Source organism: Acomys minous (assembly GCF_964271855.1).
Source record: "Acomys minous genome assembly, chromosome: 19".
Taxonomy (NCBI): Eukaryota; Metazoa; Chordata; class Mammalia; order Rodentia; family Muridae; genus Acomys; species Acomys minous.
Window position 1 is genome coordinate 35,289,578 of NC_140499.1, and position 21,642 is coordinate 35,311,219.

General features: G+C 40.5%; 2 protein-coding genes across 3 annotated transcripts in view; one reads left to right on the forward strand and one right to left on the reverse strand.

Moving 5' to 3' along the window:
- Positions 1-5,358: 5,358 nt before the first annotated feature.
- Positions 5,359-9,323, reverse strand: SERP1 (stress associated endoplasmic reticulum protein 1). Its single transcript, XM_084768373.1, has 3 exons — positions 8,829-9,323; positions 8,473-8,548; positions 5,359-7,220 (listed from the first exon to the last, which is right to left on the reverse strand). The coding sequence occupies exons 1-3, from the start codon at positions 8,910-8,912 to the stop codon at positions 7,180-7,182; spliced, it is 201 nt and encodes a 66-aa protein (XP_084624499.1). The 5' UTR covers positions 8,913-9,323; the 3' UTR covers positions 5,359-7,179.
- Positions 9,324-9,352: 29 nt separating this feature from the next.
- EIF2A (eukaryotic translation initiation factor 2A) overlaps positions 9,353-21,642 on the forward strand; it is a 32,659-nt gene continuing 20,369 nt past the window's right edge. Inside the window, exons 1-2 of one of the 2 annotated variants that reach the window (XM_084768352.1) lie at positions 9,353-9,513; positions 17,020-17,089. In XM_084768352.1, the coding sequence (XP_084624478.1) occupies positions 9,486-9,513; positions 17,020-17,089 (98 nt within the window). In that variant the 5' untranslated portion in view covers positions 9,353-9,485. The remainder of the gene's footprint in view (positions 9,514-17,019; positions 17,090-21,642) is intronic. The other variant, XM_084768353.1, reaches the window with a different exon arrangement.

Consider the following 21,642-nt stretch of genomic DNA (forward strand, 5'->3'; position numbering starts at 1 on the left):
CTATTCTTTCTAAACGGTTTTAACTTTTAGAATGAGAATTTAAGAATTTCTAAGGACAAGTGTTTGAGCCTGTACATTGGCACACTGTCTTTTTCACACACAGGGGGCAAGTCTGTTGTACAGTAATGGAGGGGTCATAAGGGTCTTTGAATAAACAAACGTTGAAACCATTATTTCCCCTTGCCAGATGCTTCCTCTTTTTTTTTCCCCCCCAGTGCAGCAGATCTTTGAGGACCAGGTGTATGCAAAATGCATTTAATGATGAGGGCGAAACAGTTGAATATGAATCACAATCCTGCAAGTTTTCAGTAGTTATTCAATAGGGAAAGTTCTGGAAGGTGAATTACATTGGAAAATATATGAATGGCTATTGGACAGAAGGACGGTGACTTCGTGCCAAGCCTATGGGAAGGCTGCTGTTTCTTCTGCCTTCAGTGAGGAAGTCCCTAACCCTATCAGATGTCTTTGTTTTTGAAGTTCACATAGTTGGTGGTGTCTTATTTGCATGGAATATTTTAACTATGCAAAGTGCTTTTACCATATGATTTCATAACGGCTGTTTGAGGCAGAGGGATTTCCTTTTCCTCAAGTCAGGCAAAGAAGGGAGGCTGTGAGATTTCAGGCCATGGGGCCATTTAGTGCCACAGCTAGATTTAGAAATCTAGTCTGTTGGGATGCTGGAGAAATGGCTCCGCGGTGCAAAGCTCTGGTTGCTCTTCCGAGCAGCTGGCAATTTACAGTTGTCTGTAACTTCAGTTTCAGGGGACCTGACACACGTTTGCCACCCACACAGACACTGCATACATATGGTGTACACTCATTCAAGCTTACAAAAACACCCATTCATATGAAATAAAATCACACACACACACACACACAAAAAAACAAGTGTTTTTCCAACATGTTCCAATGTCAGTATGCAGACACAACACATGGGAGACCCTGGGAAAACTCAGGATCTCAGATACAGAGGGCCTTGGCCAGGGTAGGACACTATTTTCAACAGGCTTTCAGGTTAACAGTGGTAACCGCACACTGATCTGAGTAGCAGGAAATTAGACTAGGTTGGGCACGGCCTTCCCTGAAAGCACTTGGCAACGAGGGTGGAGTTTCATGCCATGCTTGACAGAAGAAGAGGCTCTTGCATTAGAAGACATCTTAGTACTGTTCTCGGACAAGAACGAGTGACTTCGAGCTTTGGGAATGGGCTTTATGCTGTGTGGTAGCTTCCTTCTCCACATCATCCTCCGGGATTAACTCAAAAATTGCGCTCTCGCAGCCAGAGCTGCAGCTAGTATGCTTTGATACTCTGGGCATTTGTTTATCTTTATGACAAGCCTTTGGCAGAAACGATCATCTCCAACTCAGTTCCTGATTTCATTTGTGCTCTGGAACTCGCAGTTGTGTTCTTATGTACAAACAAAACAAAAAAAAACAAGCTTGCTCTACCTGGAGTCCCCAGCCTCCTGAACACGGAGGCTAAGTACACAGAGTCAGGGGCTCTGTACACCAGGCATTTCCCAAAAGGACCCAGAGAATCTTTTGCTCAATGTATGAGATCTGGTTTGGTAATCACCATCCATCCTAAACGCCCGTCGCTATGGGATGGCTGTGAGGAACGCTTTGTGAAGAGGAGCTATCTGTTCCTAAGGGATAGAACTGGTGTAGGGCACAGCCATCAGGATTGCAGGGGTCTTGTATGGAGGACACATGGGCACCCTTTTCCCTCCCTCTAGCACAGATGGAAGTGGAACAGAGCGCAATCTGAAGACCCTAGGCACAGGCTCTCTCTAAACGGCAAACACGGCGTCTCACTCATAACCAGACTGACTGGTATGGTAAGGTATTACCTTTCTTTGATAAAATGCTCTTTGCTTTTCTCAACACTTAAGGTGACCTTTATAAATATGACTAAAGGACAAGCATCATGCTGTTGCTGTATCTCCAAATGTCAAGTCTACAAGCTGTCCTGGGTGAGTTTGTTGTGAGAAGCTGCATTTTAGTGGCGGCCATACCTCTTAACTAGAGGTCACCAGGGTTTAAGCGCTGGGGTGACTGTCACTCTAGCGTTAGAGGATTTTACAGGAACACACAGCTTTTCTTATGGTGGGCTTTTTAACGTTTGCTCTGATGCTACTGGGGTTAAGCTGAAGGCTTCGTGAATGCTGGACAAGCCATCTGACACTGAGGTATGCTTTTTTCCACTTTTTTTTTTTTAAAATAAAGTTATTGCTTAACTGCCCAGCCTAGACTTGAACTCTCGTAGCAGAATAGCTGGGATTATGGTACTACATTTTGTTTATTTGGAGTTAAGAATACAGGGTTCAAATATGGCCCAGGCTGACCTTTACTCTTCTTCTTCTTCCTGTCTCTGCCTCGTGAGTGCTGGGGTTACAAGCCTGCACCACCGTGACCAGCAAAAAGATAAAGTTCTTACAGATGAAGCTGTTACCACCATAAAGCACTCACTGTTTCTGTACTGTTTCACTCAGGAATCCGCTGAGCCTCACTGTGTGGAGTTTTGGTGGAAGTGGGAGAAAAAAGAGCCCTTGTCCTTAAGTAGCCCACACTTAATCTAATAAAGTAAGGCAAAAACCTAATAAGCGTGCAGTATACTAAGTTCCAACAGGTTCAGCATAGCGCTGCAATGACAACTGATCTCAGAAAGCACGTAGCCATGCATTGTGTGCATGCGTGCTGTGGGAGGGAACCAAAACTGCAGGGTATCTGAAAAATGTGGACTACAACAAATTCTACCGTGAAGGACCAGGCTGAAAAGGCAAGTTGATCCATGTGAAGTATCCTCGGAAACCAAGGCTAAAGAGTTATTTCATCCCAAGAGAAATGAGACGCCCCGAAACTTTAATGTATTTTCAAATTTTACCTCTGGAAAATCATGGGAATTCCTATCTTTCAAGTTAAAAGGAGACATTCTTTCTTTTCAGCCTCACTTTGCAGGACAGGCTGGCCTTGAACTCTAGGCAATTTTCCTGCATCAGCTTCTCCAGTGCTGAGATTATAGACATGTACTACCAAGCTCTGAATAATTATTTTAAAAATAATTTTATTTTGGAATTATTTCTCAACATCACAGATGAAAATATTTTAATAACATACAATGAAATTATAGCAGTTTTTAGACGGGTACCCTGGAATATGTTGTGCTGATAGCATTTCTAACGCAATTTTGCATTTTTCTATTACAGGAAAAAAACAACAGTAAATGTCGATTGAATTTGCTTTCAAAAGAAACTGCATCAATGAAACAGTTTTTTCTTTCTTCAAATCAGTAACTTGAAAAAAATAAAGGCTTTTCTAAAAGCATATATGAAATTGATATAGGTTTTGTGATCAGGTCTGTTGTTTCTAGGGAGCTAGTGAGTCAGAAAACCTTGGTTTTCAGTTCCCTGGCAAAGCTGTTATCGTGCATCATTTTCATGTTTTCTTTGAACCACTGTAGCAGTTAGGGCCATCCCTTCGGTAATTGCTTGTAGTACTCTATTCATAGCTCTATCTTCGGGTTACTTAGTAATCCCTGGATAAATGCGTATTTTGTTTGTAAAATTCCACTTTTGCTCTCTTTATTTCTGTAACATGTATGCATTTGAATCATAAAGGGCCTTTTTCTCTTTAGCTTCTAGTATTTCATTGCTCATTAATACTTTTTTTCTAAATAAGGTCATGCTATCTTAATCCAATTTGCAGCATGGTCAGGTGCAGTGGAGCTGGGTTTAGATAGCAAAGCTGTAAGGGAGTGTGATGGTCTGTGTTGCCAACTTCATAATATCTACAATCACAAATACCTACAATTACCTACATAAAATCTACAATCTACAATTATCTGAGCATGTCCTGACTGGGATGGGAAACCCATTCTCTGAGGGGCAGCATCTCCTAGGCAGGGGAACCTGGGCTTTGCAGGACTGGAGGAAGCAAACTGAGTCTGTGCACATACGTAGCCATTGTTCCTTCCTTATTACAGATGTGATGTGAACAACTTCCCCAAATTCTTGCTACTGTGACTCCCCTGCTATGCTGCACTACAGCATGGAACTCTGAGCAAAAAGGAACCCTCGCTCACTTTCTCCCCATATTGCTTTTGTCAGAGTAGTTTATCACATCAGTCTGAGAGAAACTAAGGCCCAGAGTGATGTAGTTTAGTGGAGAGCAAAACAAACCTCAGTATACTTTCTAAACAGAGAACTTCATGACGGAAGTTTACAGACGTCATGCAGTTTCCTGGATAGGTGTAGGAGTAAGTCCTAAAATAAAACAGTTCTGAATGGTAGTTCTGTGTCCAAAAGCCCACAAGTTGCCTCATGGAGAACCCAAGTTGGCCCTACAGTTGAATATATATAGGTATACACATTAATGTAAAATCAAAGCCCAGGACGATGCATCCAGCTACAATGAAAACCTTGTGCCATCTTAGAAGCCTACTTATTTCCAGCAACACTGTATACAACTCCGCACATGCAACAGAGTGCTAACTCCTTGTTCTCTTAGAGTTAAATCATCGAGTACTTGGGTAAATTTATTTCCTTGCTGTGCTCAACATTACATGATAATATAAAATGAGTAGGAAAGTGGGACCAAAGAAATGTGCTTTTTTCCTTGAACCAAACTTGGGTAGTAACAACTATATGCTAAATGAGTATGTGTTGAATTTTCTTGCTTCTTACATTTTTCTTGCTACAATGTCCAATTACAGACCGAGCGGGTATCTTTCCATACTGTTTCTTTTGACTTAACGTGCTGGCTGGTCTTATGTTAACTTGACACACAAACCAGAGTTATCTGAAAGGAGAGGAAAAACCTCAATTCAGAGAGTGCCTCCATAAGATCCTGCTGTACGGCATGTTCTTAAAAAGAGAGTGAGGGGAGAAGGCCCAGTGCACGAGCCAGTAAGCAGCACCCTCCATGGCTGCTGTATCAGCTCCTGCCTCTAGGTCCCTGCCCTGCTTCAGTTCCTGTCCTGACGTCCTTTGATGATAAACAGCAATAGGGAAGTGTAAGACAAGCAAACCCTTTCTTCTCCAACTAGCTTTTTAGTCAGGTGTTTAGCTGCAGCAATAGGAACCCGAAGACACCTAAATACAGGAATTCCTTTTCTTTCTTTCCTTTTTTCCCCCTTCAGATTTTCAAAACAGGGTTTCTCTGTGTAGTAGTCCTGGCTGTCTTGGCCTCACATAGTAGACCAGGCTAGCTTAGAGCTTCTGTCTCTCAAATGCTCGGATTAAAGGCACACATCACCACCACCAAGCCAAGTAAGTACAGGCATTTCTTAAAATAATTTGCTATGAACTATGAAAAATACTCAAAAGCACTGCAAAATCATTTTCTTTTACAACAAAAGCATCAAATATCCAGGGAACTTTATTTTTAAACCATATATCAGACACAGCTTTCAGTGACCCAAACATGCATAATCCAACCTGAATATAAAATGTACTCAATAGGTAAATTACATGAGACACAAAGGGAATGTAATTTTACAAATGTGAAATGATTGCTGGCTATCGCAATTAAACAAAGTAATTAAAACACTGTATGTCTGAAAACAAAAGTACCTTAAAGCCAATTATCTACAGTGAACCAAGGGAAATTCTGATATGGAATGATTTGATTCAAAGGAAATAAGGCACCTGCTATAAATTTAGAGAATATCTTTTGCTTTTAAAGTTATAACAAAATAGAATCAGTTAACCAGGACTTGCTTCAGAGGGAATCAAGTGCAGGGATTCACTTCCTGGGTGAAAAGAGGCAGGAACACATCAGCTGTGATCCTGGGGACCCACAGCAGCTTTCTTTCCAGTTCAAACACACACGTTCCTGTGTGTCCCTAGCCACCTTCACTCTCCTCATCTGAGGGGATCCAAAGTCCCCTGTGAGGTTTACACTGCTTACAGCACAGGTGGCACGTTTCCCTTCTGTTCCTTTGAAAACAGCTTATTTCAAAAGAGATCTCCTGAGGCAAATAACAAACATAAGCAGGCTTCTTCCACCCCATAAGCAGACATCGCTCCATCGCTTGGCTTCTGCACTAAGTTCTGGCTAAGTACCAGAAAACCCCAAACCTGCCTCATCACTCTCACCCTCACTATTAGTAAAAAGAAAATTTGATCATTCACAACCTACGAAGTCACACAAAGGAAGACTAGACTGATCCTTATCAGTAAATTCATGTAATTCCAAATGCTACTTTAGATTTACCTACAGCCCTAAGGGCATTTCAATCATAACTTTTTAGCTGATGTGCCTTTTTGGTTAAAAGTGCAATTAACATGCTAGGATATCATATGGCACACTGGACTCAACATGATCCAACGAGGCATTCATTTCTTGTAGTCTTTCCCCCTTAATTGTGTCTAGCACAGTAAACCCCTTGATGAGTTAATTCTGGTGAAATTCATATGACATAGGCAAACTGTCCCTAATTTCATTCCATCATGATAGCTTTTAGCGAACCTGCAATTACTGATTAAGTTACAAAACACTCAACTGAGTTTCAAATGGGCTCATAGGTGACTATACTTACTCATGCAAAATTCAAGGCTGTGTAACAGAAACATTATAGCTAAAACAGATGCGGCTGTCAGCATCTTTACTTAAATTATGTCCTTGAAGCTTAAAAAAAAAAATTTAGATGACAATGATTGTGGTAAAACTAGGCCGTTGTAGTTGTCCATTTATAAGCACCTTATTATAGGATAGTTAGATGACCCTATAATGGAGTGTGCTTTCAATTCAAGAGAGTAATAAAGTGCCTAGCTATATAAAACCTTAAGATTCCAAAATTTAAGTTAAGCTAATTGCATTTACACATTAGGGTCAACAAAATTTATACCCTGTCAACACAGATTTAACCTAATTAGCCATACGTTTTAATAACCACATAAAACTCATTCTGTACTGACGAAGTATGGTCTACTACTAGAACTTAATCATCAAATTTTATTGCTTTATTCATGTGGTGCTTTTGCAAGGCACTGTGGTATGGACTAGAAAACCTGGAATGACTCTTGAAGAAACCTTGGAATGACACATGAAGGATGATATGAAAAAGTCATTCTGAGGCAGGATGATTTACTGAATTGTTTTTAACCAGGGCATCGAACATCAGGAATGAGTTCAAGTTAAGATTCACAGGAGAATGGAAACATCTTAAGGTCAGTCACTTCACATGCCCATCCTGATACTTTGAATAATCTGGAAGATTGCTGTAAAGAGAAAGAGCAAATATTAAAACAAGTTGAATAGAACAGGCCTCTCAACTAAAAAATAATCTATTACAGTAGCTGCAAAGTCCACAATAATCGAACAGAAGGTTAAAAATGATAATCTGACTTTACTATAATAGGAAATGAAGGCACATTTATCATAATTAAATAATTAAGGGCCTGTATACGATTATTTAAACTATTATTATCATCTTGTGGTGCTGGGGATGGTACCCAGGGCCTCATGCCCTCTGGGTAAGTACTCTGCAAGTGAGCTACATCTCTAATTCAAATTATTTCTTCAATCGCAGCCTCCTTGAATTTTACCTGTAAGGTGTCCAAGAGAGCTTCCAGACACGAAATTATTTCAGAAATAACTTAAAATCACCCAAACAAACAAGTTTTTCTACCACAGACTTTTTTCTCCCCCAGTTCATTTCTAACACATCCTTAAAGGCCTGGTTTCTAACATATGCACATTTCTTCATTCTCAAAAGCTGAAACTCAATAACCTTTGGGTTATATAAATTGGTTGGCTCTTTGCCATATGTCAAGAACACTTCCAGTTTTTAGTTTAGGGGAAAAAAAGCAAGGTGAAATGTTTAATGGAAATCTCTGTAATTGTAGAACATGGCAAATAAAAGCATTTGTCTCAACAATAACAGCTTGCATAATACACACAGCAGAAAGACGCTCTGTAACACATCTGCAGAGGCAAGGGCCTATCGCCCTAAGTGCTGCCTTAGTAACTAATGTTTCTTAACATACATTTTATTAACCTGAAGACATTTGTCTCATACATTACACTGCCAAACAGGTACGTTTCCTCTACAGACCATCAATTCTTTGTTCTAGCCTTTCTTTTTATTGACATCGAGACCTTAGATACCGATACAGTTCAATCGAGTTCTAGTATCCAGATGTTTGCGACGTTCGTAAGATTTTTTTCGCAACACCACGGATAATGGCGTTATAATCCAAATCATACTTATTCCAAGAGTTATCTGGTCTTTATTTCATTTCTTCTAACTGATCATTAGGAAGACCTCATCTCTCTTTTTTGATCTTCTGTGTTCACCAGTCAAGGTGAGAGAAATTTCTGGGGGCACCACCCTCTGTGGCACAAGTAATCTGCTTCCCAAGAAACAGTTCTGTGAAACTCTCAGCAGGTGGGTTGAGAACCACGCGGGTAGGACTCACCACTGATCCGTCACCACGTCATTCCAAACCAAGGGAGCCCCCAAGCACTTACCAGAGCCACAGACAACAAAAATGAAGAGGGCCAATAACCAGGGTCCTACCGACGCCTTTTCTTCGGGGGCATTTCTCTGCAAAAAAAAAGAAAATCCAGTTTCAAATGCAGAGAAACCCCTTAGATCGATCCCGAGTTCCCACGGCCCGCACCCCAGGCCGGGTGGTCAGCCCGGGAACTCACAGATCTCTCCACCCGCCCCAGATTCCACCGCAGCTGGAGTCCAGAGTCAGGCGGGTCTCGGGAGAACTCGCCGGGGCCCCGATCCCGGCGCGGGCGGGCCTCGGCCCCCGGCCCCCGGCCCTCAGCTCCGGCCCCCGGCCCCGGCCCGGAGCAGGGTGCCCACTTTTCCTTACCGAGGTCTTGGCAACGTTTCCGCGCTGCGTAATGTTCTTGCTGTGCTTCTCGTTGGCCATACGGATCCTCTGCTTGGCGACCATCTTCGCGGCGCCACCTGCCCCAAGAACCCCTCGGACTCGCTCGCTCGCTCGCTGCTCCCGGGCCGCCAGGAGACTCGGCTCGCGGTAGCAACGCCGCCTACGGCCACTGGGCCTGGACGCCGAGCGCTGGAGCACCAGATCACCGGCAGCCGCCGACCACGGCGTTCCGAGCAGCGAGGGGCGGCGCGCCGTGGGAGAGCGGGCCCGCGCAGGGACGAGGAGCAAGAAGCCAACCACCGGGCAGTGCAGCCGGCAGCAGCCTCGAACTAGTCCGGGTTCGGCTGCCAACGTCAGCACTGGACAGACCCCGCCCCGCGGAAGTGCGGACTCCGCCCGCTCCAGGGAGGGAGGGCGAGGGCCGGCCGCCCCGCAGCCGGGCCCTTCCACGCGCAGCAAAGCCAGGAGCCGGAGCTGCGCGTGCGCGCTCGGGAACCGGAAGTGAATTGGCCGGGAGGCTGGCGGCGGCGGAAGCAGAGACTCCAAGTCTCTGCGCTTTGGGGAGACGTGTAGGGGCCGGGTTCGGCCTTCCTTGAACTCTCACCCTGGCGCGTGGGTTTCTCTTTCCGGGACAAGATGGCGCCGTCCACACCGCTGTTGACAGGTGAGTTCCGAGAGAGCGGGAGACTCTTTCTTCCGAGCGGTTTCTTTCTGGGTCTTTCCGCTGGAAAACTGCCTTGCAAGCCTTGGGAGTCCGACTTGTCTTTTTTCGTGGCTTGTCGAAGGACCCGACCGTGTTTTGGTTTATTTGGTAGTAGCATGCCAACGGGAAGTGAAGTCTCGGTCTCCAGTATTCCCTCCTCCCAGTTATCCATCCATCGCACTTTTTCTTCCACCGGAATAGCCAGATGACAGACCGTGCTCGTTAGATGTTGGACATCTGGTCCGTCATCTGGTATTGCTTGGACCTCTCTTAAATCACATGCCTGTGTAATAGAAGAAACGTGACTCCCCACGTCAAACTCACCTGAACTTAAGTAATTTAAAATTATGTACTCCCTGTTGTTTTTTTTTTTAAATGAGGGTTGTAGGACTAAATAAGGAACGAGAAATTGATAATATAGGTTACATTTCATGACGAAGATGTGTGGCTTAGGGTGGCAGCGGTGAGCCGGATAATGATGTTTTAACGTTTTCAGTTGAAGCAGTTGTGAACATTTTAGAAGTAGACCATTAGAAGACTCTGGGAATTTGAAGCTGACACAATTTGTGGTGCTTTAAAGAAAACAAACTCTTTGACAACACCGGGAAAGGTGTTTTACTATGGTATGACTTGGGTGTGTAAAGTTGAATAAAGAAAAGTATTGAGAAAAGAATGGGCAAAGGAAAAAAAGTCTTTGGTAACTATATAGGAAGAAAGACAAAATCATTAGGAAAACATTATTTTGAGAATTGGGAGTTATGTCCTTCTGAGACATGCCACCCTAGGAATGCATTTTAAGATCCATCCTTACTCTTGTTCTGTTAGACTACCACAATTTATTCACCAAATATTTGTAAGATAGTAGCTGTGATCTTCTAAACGTTATGCCAGACAGAGAGTGTTTTGTTTCCTTTATGTTTATTATTTATGTATTAGTGTGTTGGAATGTGAGCGTGTACACAGGGATGCAGGCCTTAAGAGGCTCAGAAAAGGGCATCGAATTCCTTGGAGTTCCAGATGTGAGCCCTAGCCTAAGTATGCGGGGAGAACTGAACAGAGTTCTTCTGGAAGAGAAGCAAGTACTCCTAATACTGAGCCATCCCTCCAGCCCTCTGAGACAGTTTAAATGGCATAATTATGTAATTAGTTTCTCTAGCTTCATAAAGATAACTTTATTACTAAAAAGTTTTAATATTAAAAAAAGTTTAGTATTTAGTGAACTCTTGAATTCTGTTTCAGTACATTAAAAATCTATTAAATGTTCTGCCCTTTGAGGCAGTGTAAAGTCCATCTTGTTTAGCCTAGCATATGGCTCACTTTTAATATTGACATTATTGTTTGCCACCCTCTAGGCATATACCCCCATCTTATTTTGTGCTCCCTTGGTACTTAATTGTTGGGTGAAGTCCTTTATTGTTTTGGATTATCCTGTCCTTTCTGTTGTTTTGGCAAGCTTCTTCCAAGCAATTTCCCACATTTTCTGGATAGCCACTTTCTGAGATCTTTTCCCCCCACAAAGGGAAATAAACAATAAACAAACAACCAAACAAATAAATAAAATTTTCACAAAGGAAATTCTCTGTCCAGGTATTTTCCTTCTCTGCCAGACTGTAAACTTGATGTTAGGGGCTATGTCTTATTCATCCCTGTCTTTTCAGTGCCTAGTCCAGAACCCAGCAAATAATAGACATTAAGTACAGGAGAAATAGATTGTGTCTAATCAAATTAACAAATAACCATTTTTATTACAGTATTCAAAGTTGAAGTCTTTGTTCTGACTCTCATCATGTATTTTTTTTTTTTTGTGGCTACTATGCTTTTAATGGAGATAGAAAACATATCAATGGAAAAGAGCGCTTTATGTATCATTAGCATAGTGATTAACTTGTGTTTTAATAATGTGAAATACAGTGTGCTAGACCTCAAAAAAGAAACTACAAAGTTCCCTGCAACCCAAATGTTGGAAAGGCTCCTTAATTTTTGTTTTTACCCCCCAACTTTATAATACTCAGTGGCATCTGGGGGACATAAGAAAATATGAGGCTCTTTTTAGCTGTGGTTCAGAGCTTTAGTAAAGCTGTATGGTATGTCGTCACTATGGACCCATAAAGTCTTCATCACGTATTCTTAGATGCCCCAAGATTAGTTGGCCAGATTTATACTATAGATTTGCAGGGTCAGTATTATACTCAGAGATTTCTATCCCATGTGTGTTCTCCCGCCCCCTCCCCCCCCCCTCTCTCACCAGCAAAACATACTGTTTACTCACTAGACATTCTTAGTTTAAAAATTTTAAATCCCCAAGTTCTGTTAAATTATACTTATGGGATTTATAGATCTGTGAATAATTTGGAGCTTAACAGTAACTCTTATTATTATTATGACTCTAAGTCAGAAATGGAAAAAAGACCAAAACATGTAAAAAGTCCATTTTGGTTTTTGCTTGTTTGTTTTTAAGTTTATTTATTATGTATACAGCGTTCTGCCTGCATGTACACCTACAGGCCAGAAGAAGGCACCAGATCACATTATAGATGGCTGTGAGCCACCATGTGGTTGCCAGGATGCCAGGAATTGACCTTGGGACCTTTGGAAAAGCAGCCAGTGCTCTTAACCTCTGAGCCATCTCTCCAGCCCGAAAAGTCCGTTTTAAACACTTGTTAAAAATTCAAGTATTCACATGACTCCAAAAATCTATTTTCTTTATTTCCTGTTTCTTGCTTTTATTAAAGGAGACAAATTTATCCTCAGGCAGATATTCACCAAGCTTAGTAACTGTAAAGGAAAGAACTTTTCTTTGTTTGGCCCACATTCCCAACAGAAATCTCAAGGCTGGCTGTCTTTGCCTTGGCTTAACTCTTCTTCATCCTTGCATCGGTCAGCTATTAATCAAGAGCTCAGAACCAAATTAATAGTCTCAAAATCAGGGATTCATACAGAGTGTGAATACACTATTTAATCAATACACTATTTGTATCTTGTTCACTTTGTTACATTCAAATACTTGTAATTATTCAGAATTCCTTATCAGGATGCTATATAGAGAGAAAATGTGTTACATTTTATTTAAAAGTTTTGAGTCCTCGGGTTTTTGTTCACTGTTCTAAAAGCAAAGCCATTTTTGGTAAATGTTGAAGATTGATTGATTGATTTATTCAAGACAGGGTCTCTCTGTGTTAGCCTTGACTGTCCTGGACTTGCTTTGTAGACCAGGCTGGCTTTGAACTCACAGTGTGATCCACCTGCCTCTGCTTCCCCAGTGCTGGGATTAAAGGTGTGCGCCACCACGTCCGGTGGTAAATGTTGAAGTTTTAAAGTTTCAGTTTGCTTAATTTCTGCTATCCTGTCATCAAAGTATTACCAAAACTGATTTTTCAAAATCTTTTTATTTTGATATTATTTAAAACTCATTGAAGTTGCAGAACAGTTAAAAAAAAATAGTACCTAGCTTTCTCCGATGATAACAATGTAATATAAACATTGACTATTATCAAAACTAGGAAGTTGACAATGGCACAGCAGTATTCACCAAACTACAATCCCTGCCTTGATTCTTTTGGTTTGTGTATGTGTGTGTTGCTAAGAACTTTTTATTACATTATGTCAGGTGCCAAAGATACTCAGGACAAATGAGTAACTATGGTACCTATTAGCATAGTAAAGCTCATGCTGGCCTCTAGGCTCCCTCAGAATCACAGATCCCTGGTAGAGTCCTGTCTCATCAGCTCTTCTCACCATGCCCCCAACCCTAAACCTCTCTAGCACAGGTGCCCTCCCTTCCATAGCCTCCGAGGCCTATAAAAATGTGCTGTTTTTATTTCAGCCCCACTCTCTCTTGATTATCTCCCTTTACTCTTTCAGTTCTCCCTCTCTCTCTCTCTCTCTCTCTCTCTCTCTCTCTCTCTCACCTCAGATGCCTCTGGCTGTACTCTCCCTTATACCTACAATAAAACCCTTCTCAACCATAACATGGAGCAGTCATGCCCTCATTTCATTCAGTACACAAGTTCATGAAACCACTGGCAGAATGTAGCACGAGAAACTCTTCTACTTCCTTTTTACAGCAAAATCCATCTGGTTCTAACCCTTGCCAACTACTGTTTTGTTTAGCATCACAAGAATTTTGTCATTTCAAAACTATTGTATAAGTGAAATCGTCAAAAAGATAAGTTTTGACTATTTTGCTTTTAGTTTCCTCTTTTTAGAATGTAAGTTTGTACAGCTGGCTGTGGGGTTGACTCCTATCATCCTAGCGCTCAGTAGCATTGCTGTGAATTCCAGGCCAGCCTGAAGTGTAATATGAGGCTCTGTCACAAAAGGAGATAAATCAAAATAAAAATCAAATTAAGTAAATAAGAACATGGGTATATGCATGTTGGAAAGCAGTTGACTAATTTGGCTCAAGATTTACTTGTCCAACAAAGGCAGATACCAAGAATAGGAGACTGCACGAGACACCGACTGTTACTGAGCCGGGAAAACACAGCAGTTTCTGCACTGTCTTCTGAAATGCCACATGTTTTTTTCCTAAGACTTCGGTTCTGTGGGAGAGTGTGGTTGATGTGGATTTTATTTTTCTTGCTGTTTTTTTTCTTACTACTACTATTTTGGGCTTTACCATCTGCCCTAGTATGATGTATAGATCTTAAATACAAATTTTAGAAAAACCCTTCTGGTTGTCTAGAACATCCTGAGTTCCCATAATGTTGCCAGAAATGAACAATATAGAGGACTGTGCTACCTGTTAAAAGTGCCACTAGAGCTGGGGAAAAGCTTTCCCCTTCCAGAATAGGTGGTGAGAAGATGAGATGGGGAAAAGCTTTCTGCTCTTTGTCAGTTTAAGCACATGTACTTGGGCTGGCAGTGATGGCAACAGACCAGTTTGATCACATCCGCGTGTCATGGTTGCATTGCAGCCTCATTGGGATGGTACTGACAGTTTGCCGTTCCATTCTAGATCTGTATGGAAAGCTCTTAGTGTGCTAGATTCTACTACATTTCTACATAATGTACACCTAAGTTATGGTCTTAATAAACTCCCTAATATGAAATTTCTATTTGTGGTTTATCCCTCTAATGTTTGTTAAAATGTGACTTATGCCTTTAATCCCAGTCCTAGAAGGCAGAAATAGTTGGATTTCTGTGAGTTTGAGGCCAGTCTGGTCTACTTAAGAAAGTTCCAGGACAGCCAGAGTTTACATAGTGAGATATTGATTTTTTAAATTAATTATAGTACTAAGAAAATATAGGAGCTGGGCGCTGTGGCAGCATACATCTATAATCCCAGCACTTAGGGAGGTAGATGCAGGCAGATCTCTGTGAGTTTGAGGCCAGCCTGATCTACAAAGTGAGTCCAAGACAGCCTAGGCTGCACAGAAAAAACCCTGTATCAAAAATCCCAGCATAATTAAAAATAACAACAATAATAATGTGTTTTCTTTACTTACCCTGGCCATGGTAGCTTATAGGAGGGAGATCTTTGTGAGTTCCAGAACAGTGTGGTCTACATAGAGAGTTCTAGGCCCCCTGAGCCTATATCATGAGGCCTTGTCTCAAAAAAAAAAAAAAAAAAAATCACAAACCTTTTCAAATCACAGTTTTAAAATCTAGGACATATTTTAGCACAGGAAAATTTACAAATTTCATTGTTGTTTTTTAGTAAGTATCTTTAGCATTTGATTTGAGTTATAGCAGTGAATCAAACTGGCCTCAAACCCTATGTCACTGACTCAGCCACTTGAGTATTAGAGTGATAGGTGAATGCTACCACACTCACTAGAAATCATCCTGAACACAGTGGCAAAGTTGTTTTAATCGCTAACATTTAGCATGTAGTGGGCCACACAGAAGCACATCAAATACTTTGTAAGCCACTGTGTACAGAGTTTAAGTTTTGAAATGTACAGTGCAGCTTAATAGGCTCCATTCTATTGGCAGGTAGTAATAGGGGATACCTTCCCAAACTACCTCAGCTGGTATTCTGCATATGGGAAAGTGGCATGCAGCTGTTTGCTTACATATGTCTAACAAACTTGGAGTTTTTAATGTGTTTACTTGCTTTCTATTGCTAATTGGCAGCTTTATAAAGATGTAGATATTACTTTTATTATAATTATAAATTATTTACTGTTCTTTTAAATTTTTTTCATCTCTCTCTTGCTTTTTTTTTTTTTTTTTTTTTGAGACAGGGTTTCTCTGTGTAGTCTTGACTGTCTTGGACTCATTCTGTACCCCAGGCTAGCCTCGAACTCACAGAAATCTGCCTGCCTCTGCCTCCCTGAGTGCTGGGATTACAGGCATGTGCCACCATGCCCAGATTTTTTAATGAATTAATTTTTATTTTATGTGCATCAATGTTTTGCCTGCATGTATATCTGTGTGAAGGTGTCTGATCTAGCAGTTATAGACAGTTGTGAGCTGCCATGTGGGTAGGAGGATTTGAGCCTGGGTCCTTTCGAAGATCAGTTAGTGCTCTGAACCACTGAGCCATCTCTCTAGCCTCTATTTACTGTTCTTTTGGACTGCCTGATATCTGAAATTGAGCTATTTAGTTCTTAATCAGGGTATTTTTCTAATAACAGTCTCTTAACAGTTTTGGGGGAAGAAAGAAATGAAAGGATTAGAACTAGAGCCAGGCCCCACCTCATCTATTAGTTGCCTTGCTTTCCTAGTAGCTAGGAGAAGGGTGGAAGAGTCTAATAGCAGAATCGGGAATGTAGTGGAAGCCGTGGCTTTAGTTAGTTAGTTAGTTAGTTAGTTAGTTCTCCTGGGTGCCTTAAAGTAACACTGTAGCACTAAGTCCTGTTAGGTTTTTTACAGGGTGCATCCTCATTGCCTGCTTTTCATCCCGCTGCTTCACTCTGAACCAAATGCCTACAATCTTCTGTGTGACTACTACAGACTTTCTCCACAGTCAGCTCGTTTTCTGTATTATACCACATTGGTTTTTCAAAATGCAAATCTGGTTTTAGAAATCATCCTGAAACTCTTGAGCTTTTAATCTTAAGATACAGACCAATATTACTTAACTTTGGTCTCCGTCTGAGGCCTGCTTTCTTTTCCAACCTCTTTTACCCACATACGTTTCTTTCTGTTTTTGTTTGTTTGTTTGTCTGTTTTTTTAGTGTTCTTTCTCATCTTTGCCTTGGAGTGTTTGAATTTGTTACTGCTCTCTTTGCTTAATTGTATCCAGCTAAGTTTGTGCCCCTTCCACAATGACAAAGTAGCTTTTGTTTTCATGGTGATACTGTTTTGAAGCTTTTTAAGTTGCATATGTATTCCTATCCAGTTACATGATTTTTCTGTGAAAAGGCTAGAAAGTGGACTGAAATGTTAACATTCTATAGTATAAGAAACGTTTCATGATTTCACTATATTTTGAAAGCCTTTGGCTTTTCAGTAACCTTCAGTAATAAAGCTGGATATTTCTTAGCAGAGTAACCAACCTTTTTTCCTTTGTTTCTTTAGTCCGAGGATCAGAAGGACTGTACATGGTGAATGGACCACCACACTTCACAGAAAGCACAGTGCTTCCAAGGTATAGCGTTTGTCAAATGATATACAGGAAACATACAATACGCACCAAAAGGTTTTTTGTTGATGGTGTGTCTCTTAAGATATTTTAGTTTTTATTTTATGTGTATGAGTATTTTCCTTATGTACATGTGTATGCAACACTTGTGTGTGCAGTGCCCATGGAAGTCAGAGGAGGGTGTTGTATTATCTGGAGCTGCAGTTACAGGCAGTAAGCTGTTAAATGGGTGCTAGAAACTTAACCTGAATATTCTAGAAGAGCAGTGAATACTCTTAATTGGGAAACCATGTCTCCAGCCCATTGACCAAGAAGGAAAAAGAATAGATAAGCTAGTTTCTTGGGATATTTTATTAACAAGATGGGAAGAATACTTATTCTTTGTCAAGAACAATAATCCAGATTTGAAAATCAATGGCTTAGGGTCTGGAGAGATGGCTCAGCAGTAAGGGCACACACTGCTCTTCCATAGGATCCAAGTTATGTTCCTAGCACCCACATCTGGCAGCTACACACACACACACACACACACACACACAAAGAAAGAAAGAAAGAAAAAGAAAAAAAATGGCTTGGCAAGAAAAGTATAGATGTTAGTGTAATTGAGTTTGCATTTAGTTTGGAAAGATTTCATCTTAAATGAGAAAAACTTGGAAATATGATAGTTAAATCACGATTAGTAATCATTATGCTGTCAGATAAAAATGGCACCAAAAAAGAGGAAAGTAAAATATATGTGCAGAATTTGTATCTAAACAGGCTTAATTTTTTCCAGAAAGAAACCATGGAAGATTAAGATAAAACTGAATAAAATAATAACCTGTAATTCATTACAAATTATACAATTCAGAAGATTTCTACAAATGAACTTTGGTGTGCATATAGTTATATTGTTGGTACATATAATTCCTTTAAATAATAGAATTAGATAAGAATAGAATAATTAAAATGGCTAAATGAAACATAAACTTAGCTTATGTTGGGGTGGTAGTATAATCTTTTTTTATTAAATATTTTTACATATGCATTTATATTATTACACATATATATAATAAACTACCTACAGCAAGAAGAACCATGAAACAATCAAGAATTATATATTTTCCATTCATAGTGTTTTGGCTATTTGTATTTGGCAGCCTTAAAGAAAACATCTTTCCTATCTTGGTGAGTCTAAAATTCTGAATATAAATCAATATCTATCATATCTCATCATTATCAACTTAAAACATTTTTCTAGACCTAAAAATATCTTAACCTCTAAACAGCTAAGCTTAATTGCAAAACTAAACTATCTGGTCTTCAACACCATCACAGACTAAAATTGATTACCTGAGTACACAGGGAGTAGCTTCCCAAATGAGAAGATGATAGAGACAGTTAGCTGCCTGAACAGTCACCCAAAATTCTGTATAATGTTGGAGCAGGTAGTATAATCTTATAAAGATCTGCAAAATTAATTGACTACATTCAGCAGTGTTATTGTTAGCTAAAAATTGTTATTGTTACTTGAGGCTATTGAAGGATAAAATAATTCTATCTTTATGTTAGTATGACCAAAATACCCAGGAAAACAAAGGAAGGAGTTACTTGGGTTCCAGTCAGTGGATGACTGGTCCTTTGCACTTGTGAAGACATATAGTGGTGGGTCTCAGAGGAAGTTCTTCACATCACGGAGGCCAGGAAGCAGAACTGAGCAGCAACTGAAGGTACAGGGCAAGAGGTGGCCCCAAGGAATATACCCGTAAGTGACCTTTCTCCAACAAGAGTCTGTCTTCTACAATTTGACCACCTTCCACTACTCTATTCACATTTTGATGCAGTAGATTAAGCCATTTGTTGGATGAGAGCTCTCATGACATGCTCTTATGTACATAACCCCAGGTGTGCTTTGCTAATCTTTTAGACATTTCTCAAGCCTATCGAGTCAAAATTAACCATTAGGGTAATTATATCAATTTAATTAGGAAGTACGTGATTTTAGCATGAGAGTAAAGAGACTTGCATATATCCATATGAACTCATGATTTCTTCTTATAAAGTTACTTGTGGGACTAGAGAAGTAGGTCAGTAGTTAAGCCACTTGCTCTTTCAGAAGACCGAAGTTCAGTTCCCAGCACCCACAGTGATGCGTACAGCCCCCTATAAATATAACTCCAGGGGATTCAACTCTTCCTCTGGCCTCCAGTGGCAACAATTCGCACATGGCTTGAATGAACACACTCACATACACATACACTACAAATAAAAACAAATCTTAAATAAAACGTTTGATTCCTAGTTCTGTCCAGTTAAATGGCAGAAAGTAGTAATGAAAGAATAAGGGGCATTGTGAAAGAGTGAGGAATCAACTAAAAGAGTTTAGTGCTAAAGGACAATTTGAAATTTTGAGCATTGAGATTATTCTGGAGAATAAAAATATTGATATAAATACTCCAGGATAATAAAAATATTCTCCACCTCATACCTTATATATTCATGGTATAAAAACCCTACCCCACCCCACCCCAACCCGCCAAACAGGATTTCTTTCTGTAGCCCAGGCTGCCCTGGAACTTGCTTTATAGACCAGACTATCCTCAAACTCAGCCATCTGCCTGCCTCTGCCTCCTGAGTATGGGACTTAAATGATGTACTGCCATACCTGGCTTACACATGTCACAGTAACCCGATAATTGATGAGTACAGGTTCTTTATAAGATTCATTAACAAATGCAGAAAGAATAACTGCATATTTTGTAATCAGAAATTATGGGTTTACACTAATGCCTCTCATGTTTTAGGATGTATCAAAACTGTCTGAAAGGGTGAGAATATGGTTGGGTGGAGTACTTACCTAGTCTGCAGTTGGAGCCCTGAGGCATCTGTAACAGATAGTGGGTTGTAGTCTCGTTTGAATCCAAGTGTCAGAGCCACTCCTTTCCACAATGAGGAGCCATGATGGAACCAACATGCTCAAGTGTGGCTCTCAGCCACTAGAGTGGGAACAGGTCCTGGTATTAGAAGACGAGGAAGCCTGGTCTTTTCAGGTGAGTGGTTGAGGATCAGGAGTGGATGGTTGAACTCAGCACAGCCTAGCTATGGGTAAGAGCAGAACAAGGAGATGCAGCAGCTTTCATAGGAGTTGGAACTTCCCTTCTTATAAACAGGGCTTTTGTTTTGTAGTCTTGGGGTTCAAACCCAGTTGGTACATACCTTTAATCACAGCACTCAGGGCTCAGAGGCAGGAGGATCGCTGTGAGTTTGAGGCCAATGTGGTCTACAAAGTGAGTCCACCACAGCCAAGGCTACACCAAAAATAAAAAAGAGAAAGAAAAATTTAAAAATATTTCAAAACTGAATCTTGCCAAGATTTTAGATGTATAGTTCTAGCTCTGCGCTGGAATGACCTGGAGAGTCCTTCAAAAACAGATTCAATCCAGGCCTGCTTGGGCTTTTAGCCTCAGCATTTTGATGTGGAAAAAAGAAGGGACTGGGGATATAGCTCAGTGGTAGAGCATTGCTTAGCATATGCCAGGCACTCGGTTTAGTTTCCCATACTGGAAAATAAACAGAAACCTAAAAAACGAGAAAACCCAAATCCAATTCAAGTACTCAACAATTTTATGAGAGGGTATGGCATGGCTTTCATTACAATGTACTAAAACTCCTTATCAGTTAGGGATGTATGTTAAAGTATTTGCATTAAAAATGTAACATTTGATTGAATATTTATTTATTTATTATGTATACAGTGTTCTGCCTGCATATACACTCACAGACCAGAAGAGGGCATCAGATTACACTGTAGATGGCTGGGAGCTACCATGTGGTTGCTGGGAATTGAACTCAGGACTTCTGGAAGAGCAGTCAGTACTCTTAACCACTGAGCCATCTCTCCAGCCCCTTGATTGAATTTTTAAAATATTTATTTTATGTTTTTGGGCAGCCCCACACCTTTAATCCAAGCACTCAAGAAGCAGAGGCAGAGAGATTGCTGTGAGTTAAAAGCCAGCCAGGGCTACATAGTGAGACTCTGTCTCAAAAAATAAATAAGTTATATTTGTATTTATTATTTATTAGTATCTATTAGTATATATTTGTATGGAAGTAGCCAGCATTTTTCGTTTACCAAGATTAAGAAAAGTAAGGAATGAAGAGAGAGCACAGTGGTTAAGAGTACTGGCTGCTTGCTCTTCCAAAGGGCATGGTTCAATTCACAACACTCTTATAGCAACTTACAACCTACTGGGACTCCAGTCCCAGGAGATCTGATGACCTCTTCTGGCTTCCTCAGGCACTGCATGCATGTATGCACAGATTTATATTCAGGCAAAACACTCACACACATAAAGTAAAAATAAATAAAATCTCAAAAAAAAAAAAAAAAAGAAAGAAAGAAAGAAAGAAAGAAAAGAGTTGATTTCTGGATTCCATAATGTAGTAAAATTGATATCAGTCCTAAGCATGATTCTAATACAAGTTATTAAAAATAACTATTTGTGGCCAAGTGTAGTGTCACACACCTTTAATCCCAATACTTAAGAGGCAGAGACAGGCAGATCTCTGTGAGTTTTAGG